Source organism: Rousettus aegyptiacus, unplaced genomic scaffold, assembly GCF_014176215.1.
Source record: "Rousettus aegyptiacus isolate mRouAeg1 unplaced genomic scaffold, mRouAeg1.p scaffold_m13_p_2, whole genome shotgun sequence".
In the NCBI taxonomy this organism is placed as follows: Eukaryota; Metazoa; Chordata; class Mammalia; order Chiroptera; family Pteropodidae; genus Rousettus; species Rousettus aegyptiacus.
In genome coordinates this window covers 137,225,590-137,246,255 of record NW_023416295.1, presented here as the reverse complement: position 1 = coordinate 137,246,255, position 20,666 = coordinate 137,225,590, and the positions used below count along the sequence as shown (strand labels likewise).

Here is a 20,666-nt window from a genome sequence, read left to right as displayed (position 1 = left end):
GCAGTCAGGAATTCTCTATATTTGATTGGAACTTCAGTAGGTCTGTGCATTCATAAAATTTACTACTTACAAATTCCTTAACATATTTTTTTGTAAAATTTCTTATTTTGAACCCAATTTGTATAATTGTAATATTTATGTAACTATTTTTGTCATTACAATAGAGTGCTAGAATTTTATTAAAGGTAATCTAGAAAAATGATCGGAAAGGCAGTTGAATTTTTTTTTTCTTGGAGAGAAAAAAATAGTCTGGAAGGCTATTTAGGGGAAAAAATACAGATTCTGGCTCTGATCATTTTTCTAGGAACTTTAACCAAACTGAGCATGTCCCTGAGGGACTTTATACATCTATACTAATATCCAGTTTTAGATTAAACATAATTACATTGACTTCTATGATTTCCTACTTAAGCTGCTTTGCTTTTTATTATTTATTTTCCTATTAAAAATGATAAGACCGCCTCATTATATCTGTACTTATAAAGTGCACTATGTATATCATTAGTGGCTAGAAAAGCAAGTGGAGATTTTATTGTCTTCTGACCTAACACATGTGTCCTTAGCCAAGTCTCTCTTGCACATGTGTGAGAAGCACAACTGGAAGAGTTCGAAAACTTAAAACTATGTGAGGTATTATTCTTATCTCTTAGAGGAAAATTACTCTATTAGTGTGCCCCAAAATAAACATTTAGCTTTTTCTTAAAATTCACATATTCTTTTCCATCATAGAGTTTTCAGCTTTCATATTTGTTAAAAATTTAATAAACAATCAAATCATCTCACAATCTTTACTTCCCATACAAAGAGGAAAAGCAGTCCTATATGTGCATGTGTATGTGTGTGTATGCACACATACATACTTTTTTAAGTAAAATACTTTAATACAGAGGAAAAAAGCCAAACTTAATACATAGGTAAAAAGCCAAAATTATTTAAGTTTATAATTAATTCAGTATTTTTTAGTCCTGAGTAATAAGTGTTACATTCTCTTTGCTTGCTCTGATTCAACAGAAATATAATGACTTAAAGTTAATAGTTTAAACAACATATGAATACATCTCCTAGGGAAAATACAAAGTATTTTACAAGTTATCATGTCACCCAATATCAATTTTTTACTGGCTTTTTTGATGCTAAAGTAATCAGGCAAGAAGCCATGCTTGTCTTCTCTTTAGTCATGGCTTTCTGTATTAAATTATATTTCTTTCCCAAATGTTTCATGACTTTCATAAAACCAGAATGTGCCAAAACTTGTATAAATGTTCATATTTTCTCTAATGCTAAGAAATCTTTCATTGCGCTACATGTTTACCTTGATTTGGAAAGCAACAGTGGTAATGCACTGGGCGTTTTTAATGAAAAGAGAATTATGGCCTGTTAATAAAAGACAATAAAAATCGATCGCTCCTGCTTAAATATTTCCCAAGTTTCTTTGTGTAATTTTCATAAGGGATGTAAATTACTTGTGTTTTTTTTCACTGAACAGAGTCCATTTTGATACATATTTGACTTAATGCCCAGTTAGAAGATTAGACTATAAAAGCTTTCTTGAGCCCAAGAAACAGTGTATGTCATGACTCGTTTCAAGGGATCTTAAAAAATAATCTTGACTGAGTTATAAAAGAGAAAAAGTGCTCTATTGCTATGTATCTGTAGCTCATATAAATAGAAATTTTAATGAATAATTTTCTATTATAAACACCAAATTTCTACTTTTGGTAATTAGATTTGGTAAGCTAAATAGAATGAATTTTAATTTGCATCCACAGGCTTCTTAAGCAGATTATTTGGGAGAAATAAAAGAAATAGTGTTTTTGCTTACAGATATCAGAGAAATTCATGAAGCTTTTTGTATTTTATAAAAATGTGTGTACATGTGGGTGTATATGTATCTATGTCTGTATTCAGGCATAGAATATATGTGTGCATGTATTACCAATGACCATAAAACAAAGTGACATTATAGACATAGAGGAAGAGATCATAAAATTATTAGACTTATTTTATTCTGGAAATATAACTATTTGAAAATATTAAACATAGTTTTAATTCATTCATGCAGCAAACGGTGCTCTTTAAATTTTGTATTATAGGCATCTTATATATAAATATAATGTTTTCATCAAATTTCAGCTCCCAGTGAAGTCCCAACAGGAGTAGGTGTAAAAGTGTTATCATCTTCTGAGATATCGGTTCATTGGGAGCATGTGGTAGAAAAAGTAGTGGAAAGCTATCAGGTGAGTTCAATTTTTATCAAACTACATTTTAATACACATGTCAGTATAAGTTTTCAATATATTACATCTTTCAGTGTTCTCTGTCCCATTGATTTATGTAGCAACTAACTCTATATTCTCAATGTTTAATATGTTGGGCATTTATAAGCTAGTTGTTAAGGGTAAAGCAGAAGTTCCTAACTGGCTTATCTAGGAAAGATGTAGAGTCCCCTGTGTTGACAAATAATTGGCCAAAATAAAAACGAAGGTAATAGCACCCGTGGTTAAGCAAGATCTTTTGCAAATCCTCATAAAGATAAATTTTAAGAGTTTTGGAAAACATTTTGGTAATGTATAAAAGCATCCTTCAAGTGTCCATCCTATTTGGCTCAGTAGTTCCACTTCCAAAAGTCCTTCCAAAGGGAGCAATTAGAAATATAACAAATATATTTCTCATAATGTTATCTATGAAGCCATAAAATTGGTGACACTCAAAATGTCTTAAAAGACCAATAGAAATTAGCCAGATAGACTTATCTTAGTTCAAAAGAGTAAGACCTGGAAAATTCAAGCTAGAATAAGAGTTGGGGTCTATAATATAATTCTAACAAAATGTAGACTTGATTGTGTAGGAAAAGTAAAGCCATCTCATATTTTTAAGCACAAAGAGTGAAAATGAAAAGAAATTGACGTCGTCCCACTTTGCAGATGAGCAAATGGATGCCAGAGAGATTCAATGACTTGCCTCAGCACTGATGAAAAGTGTCACAATAGTGTCAAACTCAGATTTTCTGATTCTCAGTTCAAGGCTTTATGCTAAACCACAGACTTTTTCCATTTTACTCAGTGTGCGCCCTTCTAGAACTGTGGCAGTGAGCTGCCCACCCAGACAGCTTGCTCTCTCCACGCTTGTGCTCCCCTTCTTTATCTATCCATTAAATATTTGCTTTATGAAAGTGGGATTTTGTCAGTGCCAAAACAGTGCTGGACCCATGGTAAGCACTAAATAGATATTCCCTGAATGCTGATACAAATAAAGTGTTATTATCTGACTTTCTCAAAACTATGTTTCTGAAATGTAATCACAAAACCAAGCCAAGTTTTTAAATTTTAAATATGAAAACTAACAGGATTTTTTTTTTTTTTTTTTTTTTTTTTTTTGTGCTATAGGTTATGGTCTGGGTAGATCTCCAAGTATCTTTAGGTAATCTTGCAAGGGTTCAGCTGAAGTTTAGAGAGTGGAATGATAGGAGTGGTCTGAGAAGATTTGACATTCATAATCTATTAACCTAAAAATTATATTTACAACCATTAGAAAAGAAATGGAAGTGAGAAACTCATTGGATGTTAAAAACCTCTGTAATAATAAATAAGTCCAAAGTATCTTGGGAGAAGATGTCAGTAGTTGGAGTTTGAAAGCCATAATTTGGACCATAGGATTTTTTCTTCTTTTATATTACTATTCATTCCTAATTAATAAAAAAGAGAAGAAATATTATTTACTATATAACTCAGTCATTGAGTCAAAGTGCTAAATGTATATTTTGCTTTGTTAAAAACATGACTGATAATTATGTATTGTCTTTGCCTAAGAAGTATATAGAAACTATTTTACAACCTTCAATGGGCTGAATACAAAAGAAATATGAGGTGGGAAGTAATGCATCAGCATCGGTGAATTCAGACAATAATATGAATATAAGCTTTTTTTGTTTGTGAAGAAAACATTAATTAGGATTCTCAATGAAATTGTTAGCACAAAATAATCTTTAGCACTTAAGTGATAATTTCAAGGGAAAAGTATATGCCATTGAAAAGTTGAATTTCACAGGTTTCTGACTTTTTGCAACTTCGCAGAAAGTTGCTGAGAAGGCATAGGTTGCTATTTTAGCTCTGTTACTGAGAAAATTATTTAAGCTTTCTGAACCTTAGTTTCCTTACCTGTGAAGATGATAGAGTAATCATAAACTCAGAGGACTGTTCTGTGAAAGAAATGAAATAAAAATGTTTAATGCTTTTCACTGTTCTGTGTCATTGGACATTTGAAGATGATGATAACAATGATAATGATGAAGAAGATGATGATATTAATGATGATGAGACTGATAACATTTGTTAAGCCCTTACTGTGCTAAACACTTAATTAAGCTCATTGTATTGAATCCACACAGTTCTAGGGTATCCTTGTTTTAAATATGAAGAACTTGAGCTTTAAAACCGTTTGAGTAATAATTGTCATAACCAGATTTGAACTTAGGTCTTGCCTCTTCAGAGTAAAATCCTCAAGGTAAATCACTGAATTATTGTTTTCATTTATTCTTTCTTAAAAAAACTTTTAGTTTTTCAATAGAACCTGGACTACCAAAGAGACAAGTGTGAAAGCTTAAAAGAGAAATTTTGTAATATTTATTCTCCTATAAGAAAATGCTCCTTTATGGGGGGAAAAGCTTGACTGACTTTAATGTGGTGGTTGTTTCTATTTTAAAATGTGATGGGAGAAGCCAGTGGTGTTTTTAACTAGTTTAGGTATGCAGTACATCGCTTAGACATTTATATAGTTTATGAAATAATCTCCTGTTTATCATCCATCTGGTTCGACATGCAACCATTACATTACTGTTGACTATACTCCCTATGCTATCTATACTCCCCATCCCCATGACTATCTTTCAACTAGTAATATGTTCCTCTTTAACCCTTCACTCCTTTCTCCCAGCTCCCAACCCTCTTCCCCCTCTGGCCGTCACCAGAATGTCCTCTGTATCAATGAGCCTGTTTTCATTTAGTTTGTTCTTTTTGTTCCTTAGATTACACATATAAGTGAAATCATAGGTACAGCCACTATGGAAAACAGTCTGGAGTTTCCTCAAAAAATTAAAAATGGATCTACCTTTTGACCTAGCACCCGCACTTCTGGGTATTTATCTAAAGAAAACCAAAATACTGATTCATAAAGATTTATGCACCCCTATGTTCATGGCAGTACTATTCTCAATAGGCAAAATATGGAAGCCAACTAAATGCCCATCAACAGACAATTGGATGAAAAAGTTATGGTTCATATATACAATGGGATATTATTCAGCCATAAAAAATGAAAACCTGCCATTTGCAATGATGTGGATGGACCTAGAAGCTATTATGCTGAGTGAAGTAACTCAGACAGAGAAAGAAGCCAGTGGTTTAACAAGATAGATGACTGAGAAAACTAATACCCTACTGCACTTCCTATGAAAAATTTACTATAGTTTTACATTATAAAGAAAGAAAGAAAAAAAGCGGCACATAAAAAAATAAAATAAAAAGCTGGAGAAGTCCTAATTTCTTCATGATTGACCCCACCTCAAGGTTAATTTCCTGACATTTCAAGTAAGAACTATAGAAAATTGGGGTTTTAAAATAATTTTCTTTTCCCTTGTAGTTTTAAAGTGTATCTCAGAAGAATTTTTAAATTTTACTCACTGTTTCCCTTTTGCCTAAAGAACTCCCCCTACCTAATCTTAGTACTCATTAGTTTCTCTGCAGTGTAGCTGAACTAGAACAAAGCATGAAGTCCTTTCTATCATTGGCATGTTAGAACTATGGGCTTCTGCCCAGGAATCCACAAAAGACTTAGTTTGCTCACCCAGCAAGTATAACATTCATTTATTTAATGAAAACCAGCAAAATATGCTGTTAGGAAAAATAAATACAAACTCTTAGCAGCTAAATCAAAGATCAATGCAGATGATTGATTTCACAATTACCTTTAAAAATTACCAATCCTGAGTAGTCTACTCAAATATTCTTCGAGGTAAATTATTTTGGTGAGCATAAACAAATGTTTAGGAAATGATTTATTTTCTTATTTTGGAAAAGGCATCTATCTTTTCCTGGATCTCCCAAAAATACACAGGAGTGGGGAAAGGTAGTCGTTATTTTTGTTGCTGCTGTTGTTTGTTTGTTTGTTTTCTTAAATATGACCCCAGGGAGCAGATATAAGGAGAAAGCAAAGTGTACAGGAAAGGGAAAAGTTCCTGATAAAAAGGTACTTTAGCTTGTTGGCAGCCACTTTGGGCAACTTGTACTCAATCCATTGGGATATCTGAGGAGCTTTAAAAATGTGGTTCAGAATTGCCTTTCACGGGATGAAAGGGGAAGTTTCATTTCCTCCTGTTCCCCAGTTGGTTAAGGAGAGCCCTATGGACATCACCTCTCCTCTCCTTCCACGGATTATTCAGCAAGTTTCACACTGCAACATCAAATAGAACTCAGGACAGGGAGTAAGATGTCAGCAGCAATAGCAGAAGTGAAATGCTACTGAGGAGTATGTATGGGAAGCTGATAGAAGACTGCATAGAATTGTTTGTCTTCTTCACTAGTGGCTAGAATAAAAGAGAACTTCGAAAAGCTCTCAAGAGGTGTAAGAATGCAGATTTTGAATGACTTATATTACATATTGTTATTCCTAGTCCATAGAATATACTAATACTAAAATTAGTCTGGAATCTGGATAATATAAAATTATTTCATAGTATCTTTTTAGAGATTGAGCTTTTTTTGTGTCAATCTTGTTTTTTTAGTTGAATAATAATGTTTACATTTTTTCCTAAAGACTATATTAAATCCTAACGAAAAAGTATTCACTGTCACTAGATTTTTTTTTCAGAAAATTCAGAAGTGAAATTTGAGAACTTTGAAATCTAATACAAAATTTTATCCAAGTAAAATTAATAAAATAGAACAAGCCTAATTTTCAAAAATGCTAAACATCTTTAACATTTCCATAGTTGTAACATCCATTTTTTTTATTCTAAGCTTCTTTGGAAAAATGAGCTTAAAGTGTTTTTCTTACAAAGTTCTTAAATTTTCCTGAGAAGGGATATAACTAGTATGTTTGCACAAAAATGGCATTATTGTAGCCCATAGGTTTATGGAAAGTATAGTTATTCTTTATTAAAAATACAGGTTAGCCTTTTTTTCTGAGCTTTTTCTTTTTGACTTCTAAATAATTTTATAAGAAACAAATTTTCTTGAAACAAAATTATACATTTTGATCTACCAAAGATATTATCAATTTTATGTAAACTTAAACATTTTGATTTTCTACTTTTCTTTATTTTTTAAATAAGATCTATGAAGAAAAAAAAAAAAACATGTTTGCTTGATTCTCCACTGCATTCTCAGCATCTGGCACAGTAACTGTACAAAGTGGTACCTGGTAAATATTTGTTTAAGGAATGAATGAATGAGTACCATACACCAAATGCAGTCCTATGTGCATAGTGTTAAAAAAATGAGTACCTGTCCTCAAGGGGTTAATAATCTAGTAGTAGGAAGGAGAAGTAAAGTAGCAATTCCATAGTTGTTTAATAAGCACTACAATAAATTAACACTAGACAGAGGATACTGTGGAGATTTTAGAACATGTAAGGAAAGAGTTAAAGTTGTAAAATGCCACAACAGTAAATAGAAATAAATACATTATATGTTGTTCTAGCATATAAAAATGAATTGATGGTCTACTCTTCATAAAGTAGGACTTTCTTTTTTATTTTTCTTTTCTAGTAGCAATAATCCATTTTCACTAATTCATCCAGGTTCTCTTTTGGTCTCTCTAGTGATTAATCAAAAGCAATGCATTTGTTCTGCTCCATAGCTACAGACTGCATCCTTCACTCCAAGCAATTTTCTCACAAATTAATGTCAGTGCTTCACCACAGTGGGAACTGAAAGAGAGGATCGAGATGCAATAGCCCCAATTTATCATCTATTTGAAAATGAACTCCAAGTGTGTGGCCAGTGACTAGTTCAGATAAAAAGGATGATGCTATGTTTTACATATATCCATCTACTACTTATGTTAGAATTCTTTGAAAATGTTGTAAGTCATATGTAAGCATATGTTTTAAGTTAAAGAGACTGATTATTCAATCAAATTGTTTTGCATAAGGCTTTTCATTTATAAAGGTTAAGTATACTATGAAAATGTCATATGGCTCTCATATTCTAAAATAAGGAAATCAGGGACTGTTTGGCAAACTCGGTAAATTCTTTCTACTCTCTTGTTACTTAGCTAAGAAGAGCTAAGTCATCACTTTAATTTATTGTGAGTTTTAATGGAGATGGTGTGACAAAGTCAGATGAAATTTATCATTTCGAATATAAGTGCAGAGATTAAATTAAATGAAAGTGTTCTTTCTTTTCATATTGTCAAAATGCCTAGCGGAATTTTGAGTGAGATGGCAGGAAAACTTTATCACTGTAATTCCTCATTTTAGTAGATAGGTGTTATTTTTGTTTTGTTTTGTTTTGTTTTTTTAGAAATGGCTTTTATTATATTAATCTAGCTTAAAAGCATCTCAAACTGGAGCAAAAGTTGTTATAGTGGAATGAAAAATTTCAAATGTGATATATACTTTCAGTCAATAAATGCAGATATGAAAATGCATAAACCTCATGGATTTCAGTTTTGATTGCTATAAAACACAGTAAATACTACCATTCTAGGTTTGTTGAGAAGATAGTGTGTTGATGATCTTAATGCAGTGACTGACATTTTATTAGAATTCAAATGTTCATTTTATTTTCCTTTAGTCAAGCAGTGGAAGAGGCCTTACATGTCACCTAGTTCAAATGCCCACTAAAATTCTCCTCAAATGAATGTAGTCACTTCCTAAACACATCCAACACCTGGAAACTCATGACTTCTCTAGGAGGGCCCCATTCTTAGAAAGTCTTTTCTTGGCCACCTGAGTTCTGCCTTTGGAGTTGCTTCTACTTCCTCCGCTAATATTGCAAAGGAAACTAATGAACAATTTGTAACTAGTCTTTGTTCTGAAATGCGCTCATTCTATGTATAACCTTAATTTGTAACCATGTGAGTTTGAGCCATCCAGTTTCATAATGATTTCAAACGTATTTTATGTAAACAAAAAGTTCAGGATTATATAAATGTTAAATATTATTTGTGAGACACTTTGGTTAATTGTAAAATTAAAATTCTAATATTTTATAGACAAGACATTTAAAATATGTAAAATACTAGTATACTTAGAAACAATTTTTTTCTTTTACATATGGCTTAGATATAATTACAGAATTCTGACCAAAGAAATAGCATTATTTGAAGAATAAAAATTATAATTTATAGCATTTACTTAAACTTTAAGAGATAAGGAAGGCTATCATTGACACTTTGGTGGATAAAAGCAATTATTTCTAATCATAACATGGATCAAATTTTTAAAAAATATTTTAAAGGTAAAGAATTTCTAGAACTCATCAAGTTATTGAGTACAATATTTTAAATATCTGGCCTCTATATAGGTTCAAAGTAAATAATATATATATGCTCCTGAAACGAGATAACAGAAAGTTATTACACTAGTGTATTCTAGGCCATATGATGGCATTTTTGTCAAGCAAGATTGTATTTCTGTTAGACTGCTTTATCAGTGGCTCATAACTAATTTGAAATTATGTAAACAGAAATAAATCAGGAAATTAGGAGATAGATGATAAAAATGATTGTGGAAAATTTTTCAAGACAACAGTTACATATTTTGAAGGTAAACCTTATACAGAGATTTTTGAGTTTTATTTCTCCTTTTTGTCAGTAAGACTATTTCAGGCAAATGTGAGACTTTGATTTGCCTTCAACAGCTTTAATCACATCTGCATTATACTTCTTGTATAGTCCAAGACTGATAGAAGTGTAAGTAGCATTAAGAAATATGTAAGAATATAATGTTCAGTCAACATCAAGGATGACAGTCAGGTGAAAAGAACTTTTCACAACCAAAGTGTCTGAATCATGACAAAATATTACTCAACTTGAATGTTTGCAGATTCGCTACTGGTCTGTCCATGACAAAGAAGCAGCTGCACACAGAGTTCAAGTCAACAGCCAAGAGTACTCAGCCAGGCTGGAGAATCTTCTGCCTGACACCCAGTACTCTGTGGAAGTCAGGGCCTGCAATAGTGCAGGGTGTGGACCTCCCAGTGAGATGATTGAGACCTTCACCAAGAAAGCACGTGAGTCTCAACATTTGCATTTTAGACTTGTCAAAAACTACCTGTTGATTCTATCATGACGAAGGTACATTATTATCAGCATTACAATTACTAATGTGATGCAGCTTGCAGAACTCAACTTGGATATAGTGATAGTCACTCACATATTATTACTTTTTACAGCTCCAAGCCAGCCGCCAAAGATCACCAGTTCCGTAAGGTCTGGTTCACGTTACATAATTACCTGGGATCATGTGGTCGCACTATCAAATGAATCTACGGTGACAGGATATAAGGTAGATAAAAGATTACTAGATTATTCCCCACATAAGCCTCACTCTTAAAAATAGTAATTGATGTTGGGATTTTTGCTGTTTCAACAAAACCCATTCAGCTTTCTTATTCTAGCTGTATAGCAGACTCAGATGATGTGATGCCATAATTTCGAAATGAGAAAAGATATTCAGTGAAGTCTAGGAAATGTTATAGCAAGTGAGCAGGATAGGTTGAATAACTGCTTTAAAATACAGAGTTGTTAGAAGAAGAATCAGTGCCTAAAGAACAGAAACAGAAAGAAGCCATTTTTGTTTGACAATGATTAAGATAGTGTCACCCATACATGATGAACTCTGTTGTATTGAGTTGTCTTCTATAAATGAATAAAAAAGGAACATATATGATTTCTGTGTATTCTCTATATCACACCCTATCACATTTTTCATTGTATACCAAAGTTTAGGAATAATGTGAAAAAATTTTAATTATGAAGAAAGTTTTTAGACTTCAACATATTGAAAAACCCTCATTTTATACTACTTATTATTATATTATTTTTAAAAAACACATTTTCCCTCTCTTTATTTTAGATCATCTCAAAAAAATAAAATTCAGATGCTTATGGCACTTTCTCTTGGATCACCTCAAAAAATAGATGAAATTAATTTCTGTGAATTAAAAATAACATTAATTTTCTAAAATGTAAGAATATATTCTGGTTTTAGTGTTAGAGTATTGGCTTATTATTACCACTTTATTAAGTATACATATTTTGGGACTTTTTAAGATACTCTATAGACCTGATGGCCAGCATGATGGCAAACTGTATTCAACTCATAAACACTCCATAGAAGTTCCAATTCCCAGGGATGGAGAGTATGTTGTAGAAGTTCGTGCACACAGTGATGGAGGAGATGGAGTAGTGTCTCAAGTCAAAATTTCAGGTAAGCCAGTGATTTAAAACACATTTCAATTAAGCACTTGCAAGTTCTAGGCCACACGGATTTCCAAAAGTAAAGGTAGGACTGACGTTCACACCAATATTGGCGTTTTGCTATATAGATTTGAAATGTCAAGGATGACCTGAAACTTGATGTTTTTTCCCTTATGAGTCACAAAAGTAAGTTTGCAGCAAACCACATACTTGTTGATCATTATCTGCACATCGAAGCATAATTAAAATACCATAATGAATTGAAATGGCATATAATACTAGACGATTAGATAATAATATCCAAATTTCTCTTATATCAAAAATAAATTAAATTAACATTCTTCTAGCCTCCTTTTTGTTGTTCTACATATATGAATATAGTGAAAAAATAGAAAGAAAGTAAATGACAGCTCCTTTACCATCTTCCTTCTTTACCTTGGCATATCTATTCTTTCTCTGCAAACTCTAATCATTTCTCAAAGCATTAGTTAATTCAAAGTAAACATTTAAGTCAGTGATTTCTTTCCTTTTTTGGATTTGTAGAACTATATTATTTGTTTAAATTTTGATGTTTTTTCTCACCCGGTATCTATGAAATAGTTTAATTATAAAGAATTAAATTTTATGTTATTTTGAAAATTTTATGAGACTCCCAAATACTAGAAGATGCTAAAACAAAGATGGGAATAATTGATTTTGGAAAAAGAAATTGGTGTTTTATAGCTAAATAATGAATATTTGTGTATTAAATTAATAAAATATCCTTTAAAGTAATGCCATAGTTTTTAGTCTAGCCATAACTGCATAAAGAAACATTAGGAAATATTAGATATTTGGTGAATAGCACCATTTTATAATTTTTTAATTAAAATTTTGATTTATTTGCCAACTATGCATTATTATAATGAGAAAAGCATATAAATACAAATTAAAATTTTAGGCTTTCTCATAAATTTAAATTACTTACATTGAAACATTTTTAGTTTAGATATTATTTTGTCTTTTAGAAAAGTTTGAAATTACAAAATGTGAAAGAAAAAAATCATATTTCAAATATCCTAAATTAACTACTTCAGTAGAATTTACTTCTAGTTACTCTATATGCATACATCATTTAACGTTTTAGTTTCTATTAAATATATCATGTTATATCTGCTTTTAGCAATTATGTTACATGAATAGTCCTTGTCATTAAAAGTTTATAAACTTTATTTAAAATTATGCATAATATTCTCTCAAATAAATGTACAGAATTTATCTACCCATTCCAATTTTTTCTATCATAATACTATTTGAATACATTTTTATGAATTAATCTTTCTGCAAGTTAAATTTAAATAATGAAATAAAGTGTTTTTTGTTTATATTGCCAAATGTCTTTTAAAATAGTAATTTATGTTCCTGTTATCATTGTATATGAGTGCATTTCTCATGGCACCGCTGTAATATTATTTTCTCTTCTTAGTCATTACTAATTTGATAGGAAAAATAGCATCTTTATATTTTCTAATCATTTTCTAAGTTCTGAACTTTGATACACTAATAGTTTTACACTTAGCAGAGCTGTTTTGCAAAAGGAAATCAGAAGGAAATGTAGATATTATTTGGAGGGTGGTAAAGTGCAAAAGAATTAGGTATATTACTTTGGAACACTGACTGACCTTCCCTGTCTAGAAGCCATGCTCATTCATTTCTTTACCTTTTAGTCATTCCTAATGTGAAGCAAAATGTAGTTTCTGGGATTTAAAGAACAGGGATTTGTAGCTAGAAATGCTGTAGCAGGAACATTAACATCACTATAGTTATAACTAGTAGTATGCTGATAAATGTCTAGCAGCTGACTCTCCTGGGGTGGGAGGAAGCCTTCGTTTATAGCATTTGCCAATTTCTGCAGTATAAATATTTTCATCATGTTTGATTTCAAACTTCCCACATGATATCCATAAATGTGGAACTGGAAGAGATGCTCAGTAACATATCATTGTATAGCATTGCCACCATACAGATGCAATAGGTGTAACCTCAAAAGCATTGATGACATTAAAATGTAGTAAAATATTAGGAAGTGATGAGTTTGGGAATTTATTACCTTTGTTTTAAACTTTTTATTTAATCGATAAGATTAAATAATTTAAATTTAATAACATTATTTTAAACAACTCGCTCATAAATTTCTTGAAAATTTAACAATGAGCTCTTGGAAAATGGTATGGACCAGCGACATACAACACACCACCATTATAATCTGACTTCCTAGTATAAAGAGCCCATACAGAAAACAATGTATGCTTTTTTAGAATCTGCAAACATACTCAAAATGGTTTTCTCTTTTTTTTTTTTGCCAACTAACAGACAATATTATTTATTCAGAATTTTGTTACTTATCTCTTAGTCTGAATATGTCGTACAAAAAAAAAACCCACTAGAATTAACATTAGAAAGTATCAGACATTTGGTGAATAATACCATCCTAAAATTTTTTTATATAAGTTTGAATTTATTTGCAAATTATTTAAATTATATGTAATGATAAAATAATGTAAATACATATGGAAATTTTAGGCTTTCTTAGACATTTAAAAGACTCCTGATTCTTTCGTTTCAGTTTTCATGCCTAAAATATGTAGCCATGAATATAAAACATTGCTCAATTAATGTTTATATGCATTATGTTGTCCATTCATTTAATAAATATCCATTAATTGCCTGCAATATGTTAGGCGCAGTTCACATACTTAAAATGTGCTACCACTTATATTTCCACATCTCTCTGAACCCACATCACAATCTTCCCCACTGGCCCTCCTTAAATTCTAAAATTTTTCTGGGCTTCCAATTTTGGCTTCTGATAGTCCGTCCTCTATGCAGAAGCCAGAGGGATTTTTTTAAAACATAAGTCAAATCACATAACTCTCCTCTTAGAAAGACATCCTACAGAATAACATCTAAATTTCTTACCATGATTTACAGTGACCTGTATAATCTGGCTCTGCCATACCCGCTCACCTCAGGTAAGTAAGTGATTTCTCCCTGGCCCCATTAACCTCTTTCTCTTCTTGAACATACCAATATTATTTCTACTTTGAAGTATCTGTACTTGTTCTTGCTGCTGCCTGAAATTCTTTGGATCTTGGCATGGCAGGTTCATTCTTATCATTTTTGTTTCTGCTCAGATGTTACCTCCTTAGGAAAAAATTATATGGCAACCAAGGTAAAATAGCCCCCTATTCTAACTTTTTGTCGTATCACATCACGTTTATTTTCTTTGTAATACTTATAACTATTTAAAACTATCTTTCTTATTACTTTATACTGTGGATTGTCAGTCTTTGTCATTACTTGAATGTAAGTTCCATGGCAGCAAGCTCTTTCTGCTTTGTTCAACCTTTGGATACCCAGCACCTAGAGTACACATCTGTCACAGAATAGCGTTTTAACAAATGCTTGTTTAACACATCAGTAATTTCCATATAGTGGAAAATTTAGTTAAAAGAAAAATTTGGGCAACTTAAACTATAGTTTAGATTTCTAGACTGTTAATACATTTCTCATTAAACACATGATTTGTATTATGCCAGGGGCTAAAGACAAGGTTGATTCTTACAAAAATTAAGACATCATGTTGGAGATATTCTAGAAAATGTTTTAAACATGGTAATCTGTAACTGCACTCCTCTCTGACATGAACACTGTTATCTGCTGTCTTAATAAACTATTCCCTACCAGATGTTTACAGTTCACACGGAGGCAAAAGTAACACTACAGATATTTCATCACACTTGTTCTATCTCTAATAAGTTCAATATTGTCTTTTAAGAACCTTTTGTTTTTCTACATTATTGTGAGCTAATTTTAGAATAATGTAAAAATAGCCACAAAATTTTGAATAACAATGTTAATAAGCTAATTTGACCTATTACATATTCATTATAAATTTTAGAATATAGATTAACAAGAATCCTTGATGATAAATAAATATCCACAGAGAAGCACATATTTCATTATTTATGTGCAAGTATGTATATTTTGAACTTTTTTTTTGGTTTTAAACAGACTACAGATATCTCAGTCAAATAAAGAAAGATTTTTAAGGACATTTTAGAGTCTAGACTTATTCCTAAGAACAAGAGGTAGTCATTTGAAACCATTAAGGTAGAAATAACATGATCAAATATTTGCACTTAAAAATATAACTTTGGCGATTGTGGAAAACATATATGTAAAAGAGTAAGATGTACGGAGATGAATTACAAGGTTATTTTCATAGACTGATTAAAGACGGTGATGGTTTGGCCTAGAAAGAGGGCAGTGGTGAAGTCAAGGGTAGGTTTCACAAGAACAGGCATCTTTTCCATTTGATTTAAAGTTGCTATATATTCATTTTGACTTTACGTCTTCTAATAAATCTATAATTTATTCTGATGTTACCACAGATGATGCAATCCAAACAGTTAACATACTATTTTTAGTAACTCCAAGCTATTAAGTTATATATATATATAACCAAAGCCGCTGACTTAAACACTGATGAAAAACACATTTTGTTTTTTACTTTGTCCTCTTCTGCCCAGTAGCAGAAGAGGAAAGGACAGGAAGCCATTTTTTTTTAGGTGGAACCTTTAGTTATTTAACTCCATTATTCACATGTTCCCCTCTTTTGTACCTAAGTAATACAGTATAAAAGGAACGAGAGGGTAGTTGGAATATTTAGATTTAATTCATATACTGTTGGATTAAAAATGTAATATTAATGTAACCAATTTTGCAAATATCTCCTCTATAAGCATTTTCAAAAACCAAAATTGTTTGGAGTTTCTAATCTTGTAATAGCCTATATATATAAAGAGATGGTAATATACATGGTAGTCTTAGGTTTACTTTACCCCACTTTCTTTAGGGACAGGATGCATTACAATTCAGTGATCCTCGTATCTGTAACTTTGTAAATGTCCTTCATCATTTGGGAAAAATAGATTGCCATGAATAAATGAACTGTTAATCTGAAAATTTGAAATGATATATGACAGGCGAATGCCATTTTTATAAGTTCATCATCACAGTTAAAAATTTTTTTTTGTAATTATGGCACAGATGTTGTCTCTAAGGAAATACTATCTCTCCAACCATTTTGAAATAACCAAATTTTTATTTTCCTTTACTACACATTGTGTGGGATTAATTTGAGTTTAAGTGGATGAATATACCTGTATATTCTAGGCTGACAAATAGCTTCCATTTAAAATTACCTGTAATGTATATATTTCTTTCATTAACCTTGAATCATGACTATTCACTCAAATCATTTTCCAACTCTATGGCTGTGCTTAACAGTCCTAGTTTTATAATAAACATGAAACAGAGGAGAAATATCTTAATAGAGTAATATTTTGTACATCTCTAAATATAACTTTCAGTGGTGACCCACTGCCCTGATCAGTGTCAATGTAACTGTGAATGACCCAGGTTTGCTCAAGGAGTTGAGTATAAGGGGAATTCTCAGAGTTTTACTTATCTTTTAGAAACTTTGAGCTCCAGTACTAGAAGCAAATTTTACAACTTTGTCAGGCCATAGATAGCACCTCTGCATCTAAACTAACTTGTTTTTTCTGACTCTTCCCCAAGGTTTCTTTTAGCTACTAGTAAGTTCACACAGCAATCCCAACATATTATTTTGTGTTCATTTACTCTGAAATAATTTGGTTGGAAAATTTCTCAGTGGAATACATTATAAGAATAGAAAGAGAAATTAAAGATAATCTTCCATTTATTTACTACCAAAATAATTTTGGTTTATGAAATATAGTCAGTATCTGGAGCTATGCTTTAGTATTATAATATAAAAATAGTTTTTTGCTCTTCTAAATAAAACTTTCTCTTAAAAAATTACACATTTTCATAAGACTTTTGCTCTCTAGAAAATCAATTCTACTGAATACCTACAATATGCCAAGCATTCTGCTAATTTATTGGTTACAATAATTGGCAAGTCCTCCTGAAGTTTGCATTCTAGTGAATATCAGGAAAGTAAAGAATTATCACCGAATAGTAAAATTTATTTATATATAGGTTTATTAAGGCTTATAAGGAAAATATAGTGGCTAATATAGAGAATAAAAGAGGCAGAACTGATTTGAATAGGATAGTCAGGTCAAGCTTCTCCACATAGGTGATGTTTAGCCTGAAAACTAAAGGAAAGGAAGTAGCCTTACCACAAAAGTGGGGGTAAGAGTCCTAGGTATGGGGAATAGCAGGAAAGAGCTTGTCATGTTCAAGAAGCTGAAAGGGGGCCAGTGTAACCATTGCATAGTGGTGTGGGATGAGTCGGAGAAATGGAAAGGACAAAAGCCACGAATGGCCTGGTCTGGATTATATCTCAGACTCATATCATTCTGCTCTCATTTTAACTCCGTCCCCCACTCCATTTATAAAGGCTTTTGCCAGAGGTTTTACTTTGTTCTTTGTTCAACAGGAAAACATTGATATGCTTTCAGGAGATGAATGATACAATCTGATTTAAGATGATTTTTTTCTGTAGTGTAGAGAAAACATTGAAGTGCAAGGAAAGGGGAGTTGGTGGAGCTGGTGAGAAGTTAGGAAGTCTGAGACCCAATCAGAACCAGCAGATTCTCTTTCAGAAATAATGAATTTAGAGGATAATTTAAGTTTCTTACTGCTCTGAGACACAAAGCAAATTTCAAGACCTTTTCCAGAATAAATTATTAAAGGATGTATATGGAGACATTATATGTATATCTGAGGGAAAATATGAACATTTTAGAATGTTTTTTATAAAAATTTTCTGTAAAAAGCATTAGAGTTAATGATAAAAATATGGGAAAAGCAAAAAGATTCATAAACTTGCTGGAAGAAAGTATCTGTCATTATATTTGACTCCTTCCCAAGGGCTGGAACACTTTGCAGGAAATTCGTGGTTTATGTTCTCTGAATCTCAGTTTAAAAAGTGTGATGAGGAGGAATTCATGATTTTGCAAGTAGCCCTTAAACATATCGATACCTTTAGTTACTAGATCACAGATCTCCTATCAGTTCTATAATGACTGAACCAATTTCCAATGAAATCGAGATCACAGGATCAACCCAGAGTTTGCTATACAGTCCCTTTATTTCTCTTTTCTATCTCTGGATATTTTAATCAAGTATTGTATTAGAGTCTTTAAAAAATCATTTTATAAGCTATCAGAGTGAATACTGATTTCGAGAAAAGCAAAAAAATTATAGTTGACAGGATCCACACTGGTTGTCCATATACCCGCAGCATCCAAGTGGAGGATCCACAGGAGAATCCCAGGGGCAGTGGCATCACCTTACTTTTGATGTCCTTTGAGGCCCCTAGTCCTGCCCACCACTGCCAGAGCAGCGGTGCTTCTGCTTCTCTATGACCTTCCGGTTCTCCCCCTAATGCCTCTCAGTGGCAGAAACGTCCAGGAAATGCAGTTTTCACCTGTTTACCCCAGAGATAGAAAGGAGAGCATAGAGAGCAAGAGGAATGGTGCTGAAATTCTAAATGAAAATATAGTACATCTTCTCCAAAAATAAGTAGGTTTACATGATAAGCATCAAAACTAACAAGAAGAACCCAGCTAAACATGGATTTTTTGAGAGATTTTAAATGAAATGAAAGAAAATAAATAGGCTCTCAACTCTAAATTGATTTCATGATATAGAAATCCATGTTATTAGAAACAACATTAAAATTATTGGATAAGAAAACCTGTAGATATTGAAGCTATATTATGAAAATATCTAAAAGGGAGATTTACCCAAGATATAGAAAATAATAAAATCACTTGATCACCAACACTCACATGTAACAATGTGGCTACTATTTTTAGTTACTCTCCATATCTTTCTTTTACAGTGTTATGATAACAGCATAATAAACATCATCGCATATGGACATTTTTTCTAAATTTCCCATTTTTTTTTTTTTAGAAAAGATTCTTAGAAGTGGAAATATTGTGTTAAAGGGCACGGCATTTCAAAGATATGGTAAATATTTGACAGTTGCCAAATTGCTATCTAAATAGCAATGCCTACATTTTATCATTGAATGGATTTTTAATAGCATTTTGATATTTTAAAAAATCTTTGTTCATTAAGCAAAAATACTATCTCATAATTTTTATTTTTAATTATTCCTAAGATGAATGTATTAATATGGTTAGTAGCTACATATAGTTCCATTTCTATGAAGGTCTGTTTATATTCTTTTCTCTGTTTAATATTAATAACTTTCTTTAAAATTTTATGCTATTTTCATTTTATAATATTTCATACCATATATGAAGCAAATATTTTTTTCAAGTTTGTGTTTAAATGCCATTGATGCTAGGTCAATATGGTTTATATTTTTGTAAAATAATGCATTTTCATAATAAGAAATTTTCAAATTTGTGCACATAAACAAAAAGTCATAGAATAATAGAAACGGCGAAAGTCCAAACACGAAAAGTAATGAAGTGATATTTAAAGAAGTACATATCTGGCATATAAAACTTCCCAAAAAAAGGTGATTGAAATTCAGCACAGTGTTGCCTTGTTGCCACAAGGGGTAATCAGGAAGAAGTTTATAGGGTGGTGACAGTGTTATTTCTTTGCCTGACTGGTTAGTATACAGGTAGTTTTTTTGTTTGTTCTTTAATTGCATTTTTAAATACATAAATTTACATAATTTATTTCAAAATTGTAAAAGTCAAAAGGGGATTGAAGAAATAATGAAGTAAAGAAAAGTATAGAATTTGCATTTTAGAGTTCAATCTTAGTTGGCAAGGGCTGCCATAACAAAGTACCACAGACTGGATAGTTTAAACAAGTAGAATTTGTTTTCTCACAATTCTGGATGCTAGAAGTCTGAGATCAAGTTGCTGGCAGGATCGGCTTCTTCTGAGGCCTCTCTCTTCGACTTGTAGCTGGCCGTCTTCTCCAAGTGTCTTCACATGGCTTTACCTCTGTGTGTCTGTGTCCTAATTCCCTCCTCCTTTAAGAATATCAATCATGTTGAATAAGAGCACAGCCTAATGTCTGCATTTTTACTTAATTACATCATTAAACATTAAAACCAGTCACATTCTAAGGTACTGGGGAGCTAGGTCTTCAACACATGGATTTTGAGGGGATGAAATTCAGCCCATAATGAAGCCATCGATAATTTCAGGAGAAAAACTTTCATAAAATAGTATGGGTGAAAGTCTTCTTTCTTTAAGCAAACTCCCAGAGCTTACATT

General features: G+C 31.7%; 1 protein-coding gene across 2 annotated transcripts in view; it reads left to right on the top strand.

The window, feature by feature from the left end:
* The window catches only part of CNTN1 (contactin 1), a 272,015-nt gene that overhangs the window by 229,082 nt on the left and 22,267 nt on the right, over positions 1 to 20,666 (top strand). For both annotated transcript variants that reach the window (XM_016151683.2, XM_016151684.2), the window contains 4 exons: positions 2,134 to 2,237; positions 10,046 to 10,232; positions 10,395 to 10,507; positions 11,275 to 11,431. In XM_016151683.2, the coding sequence (XP_016007169.1) occupies positions 2,134 to 2,237; positions 10,046 to 10,232; positions 10,395 to 10,507; positions 11,275 to 11,431 (561 nt within the window). The remainder of the gene's footprint in view (positions 1 to 2,133; positions 2,238 to 10,045; positions 10,233 to 10,394; positions 10,508 to 11,274; positions 11,432 to 20,666) is intronic.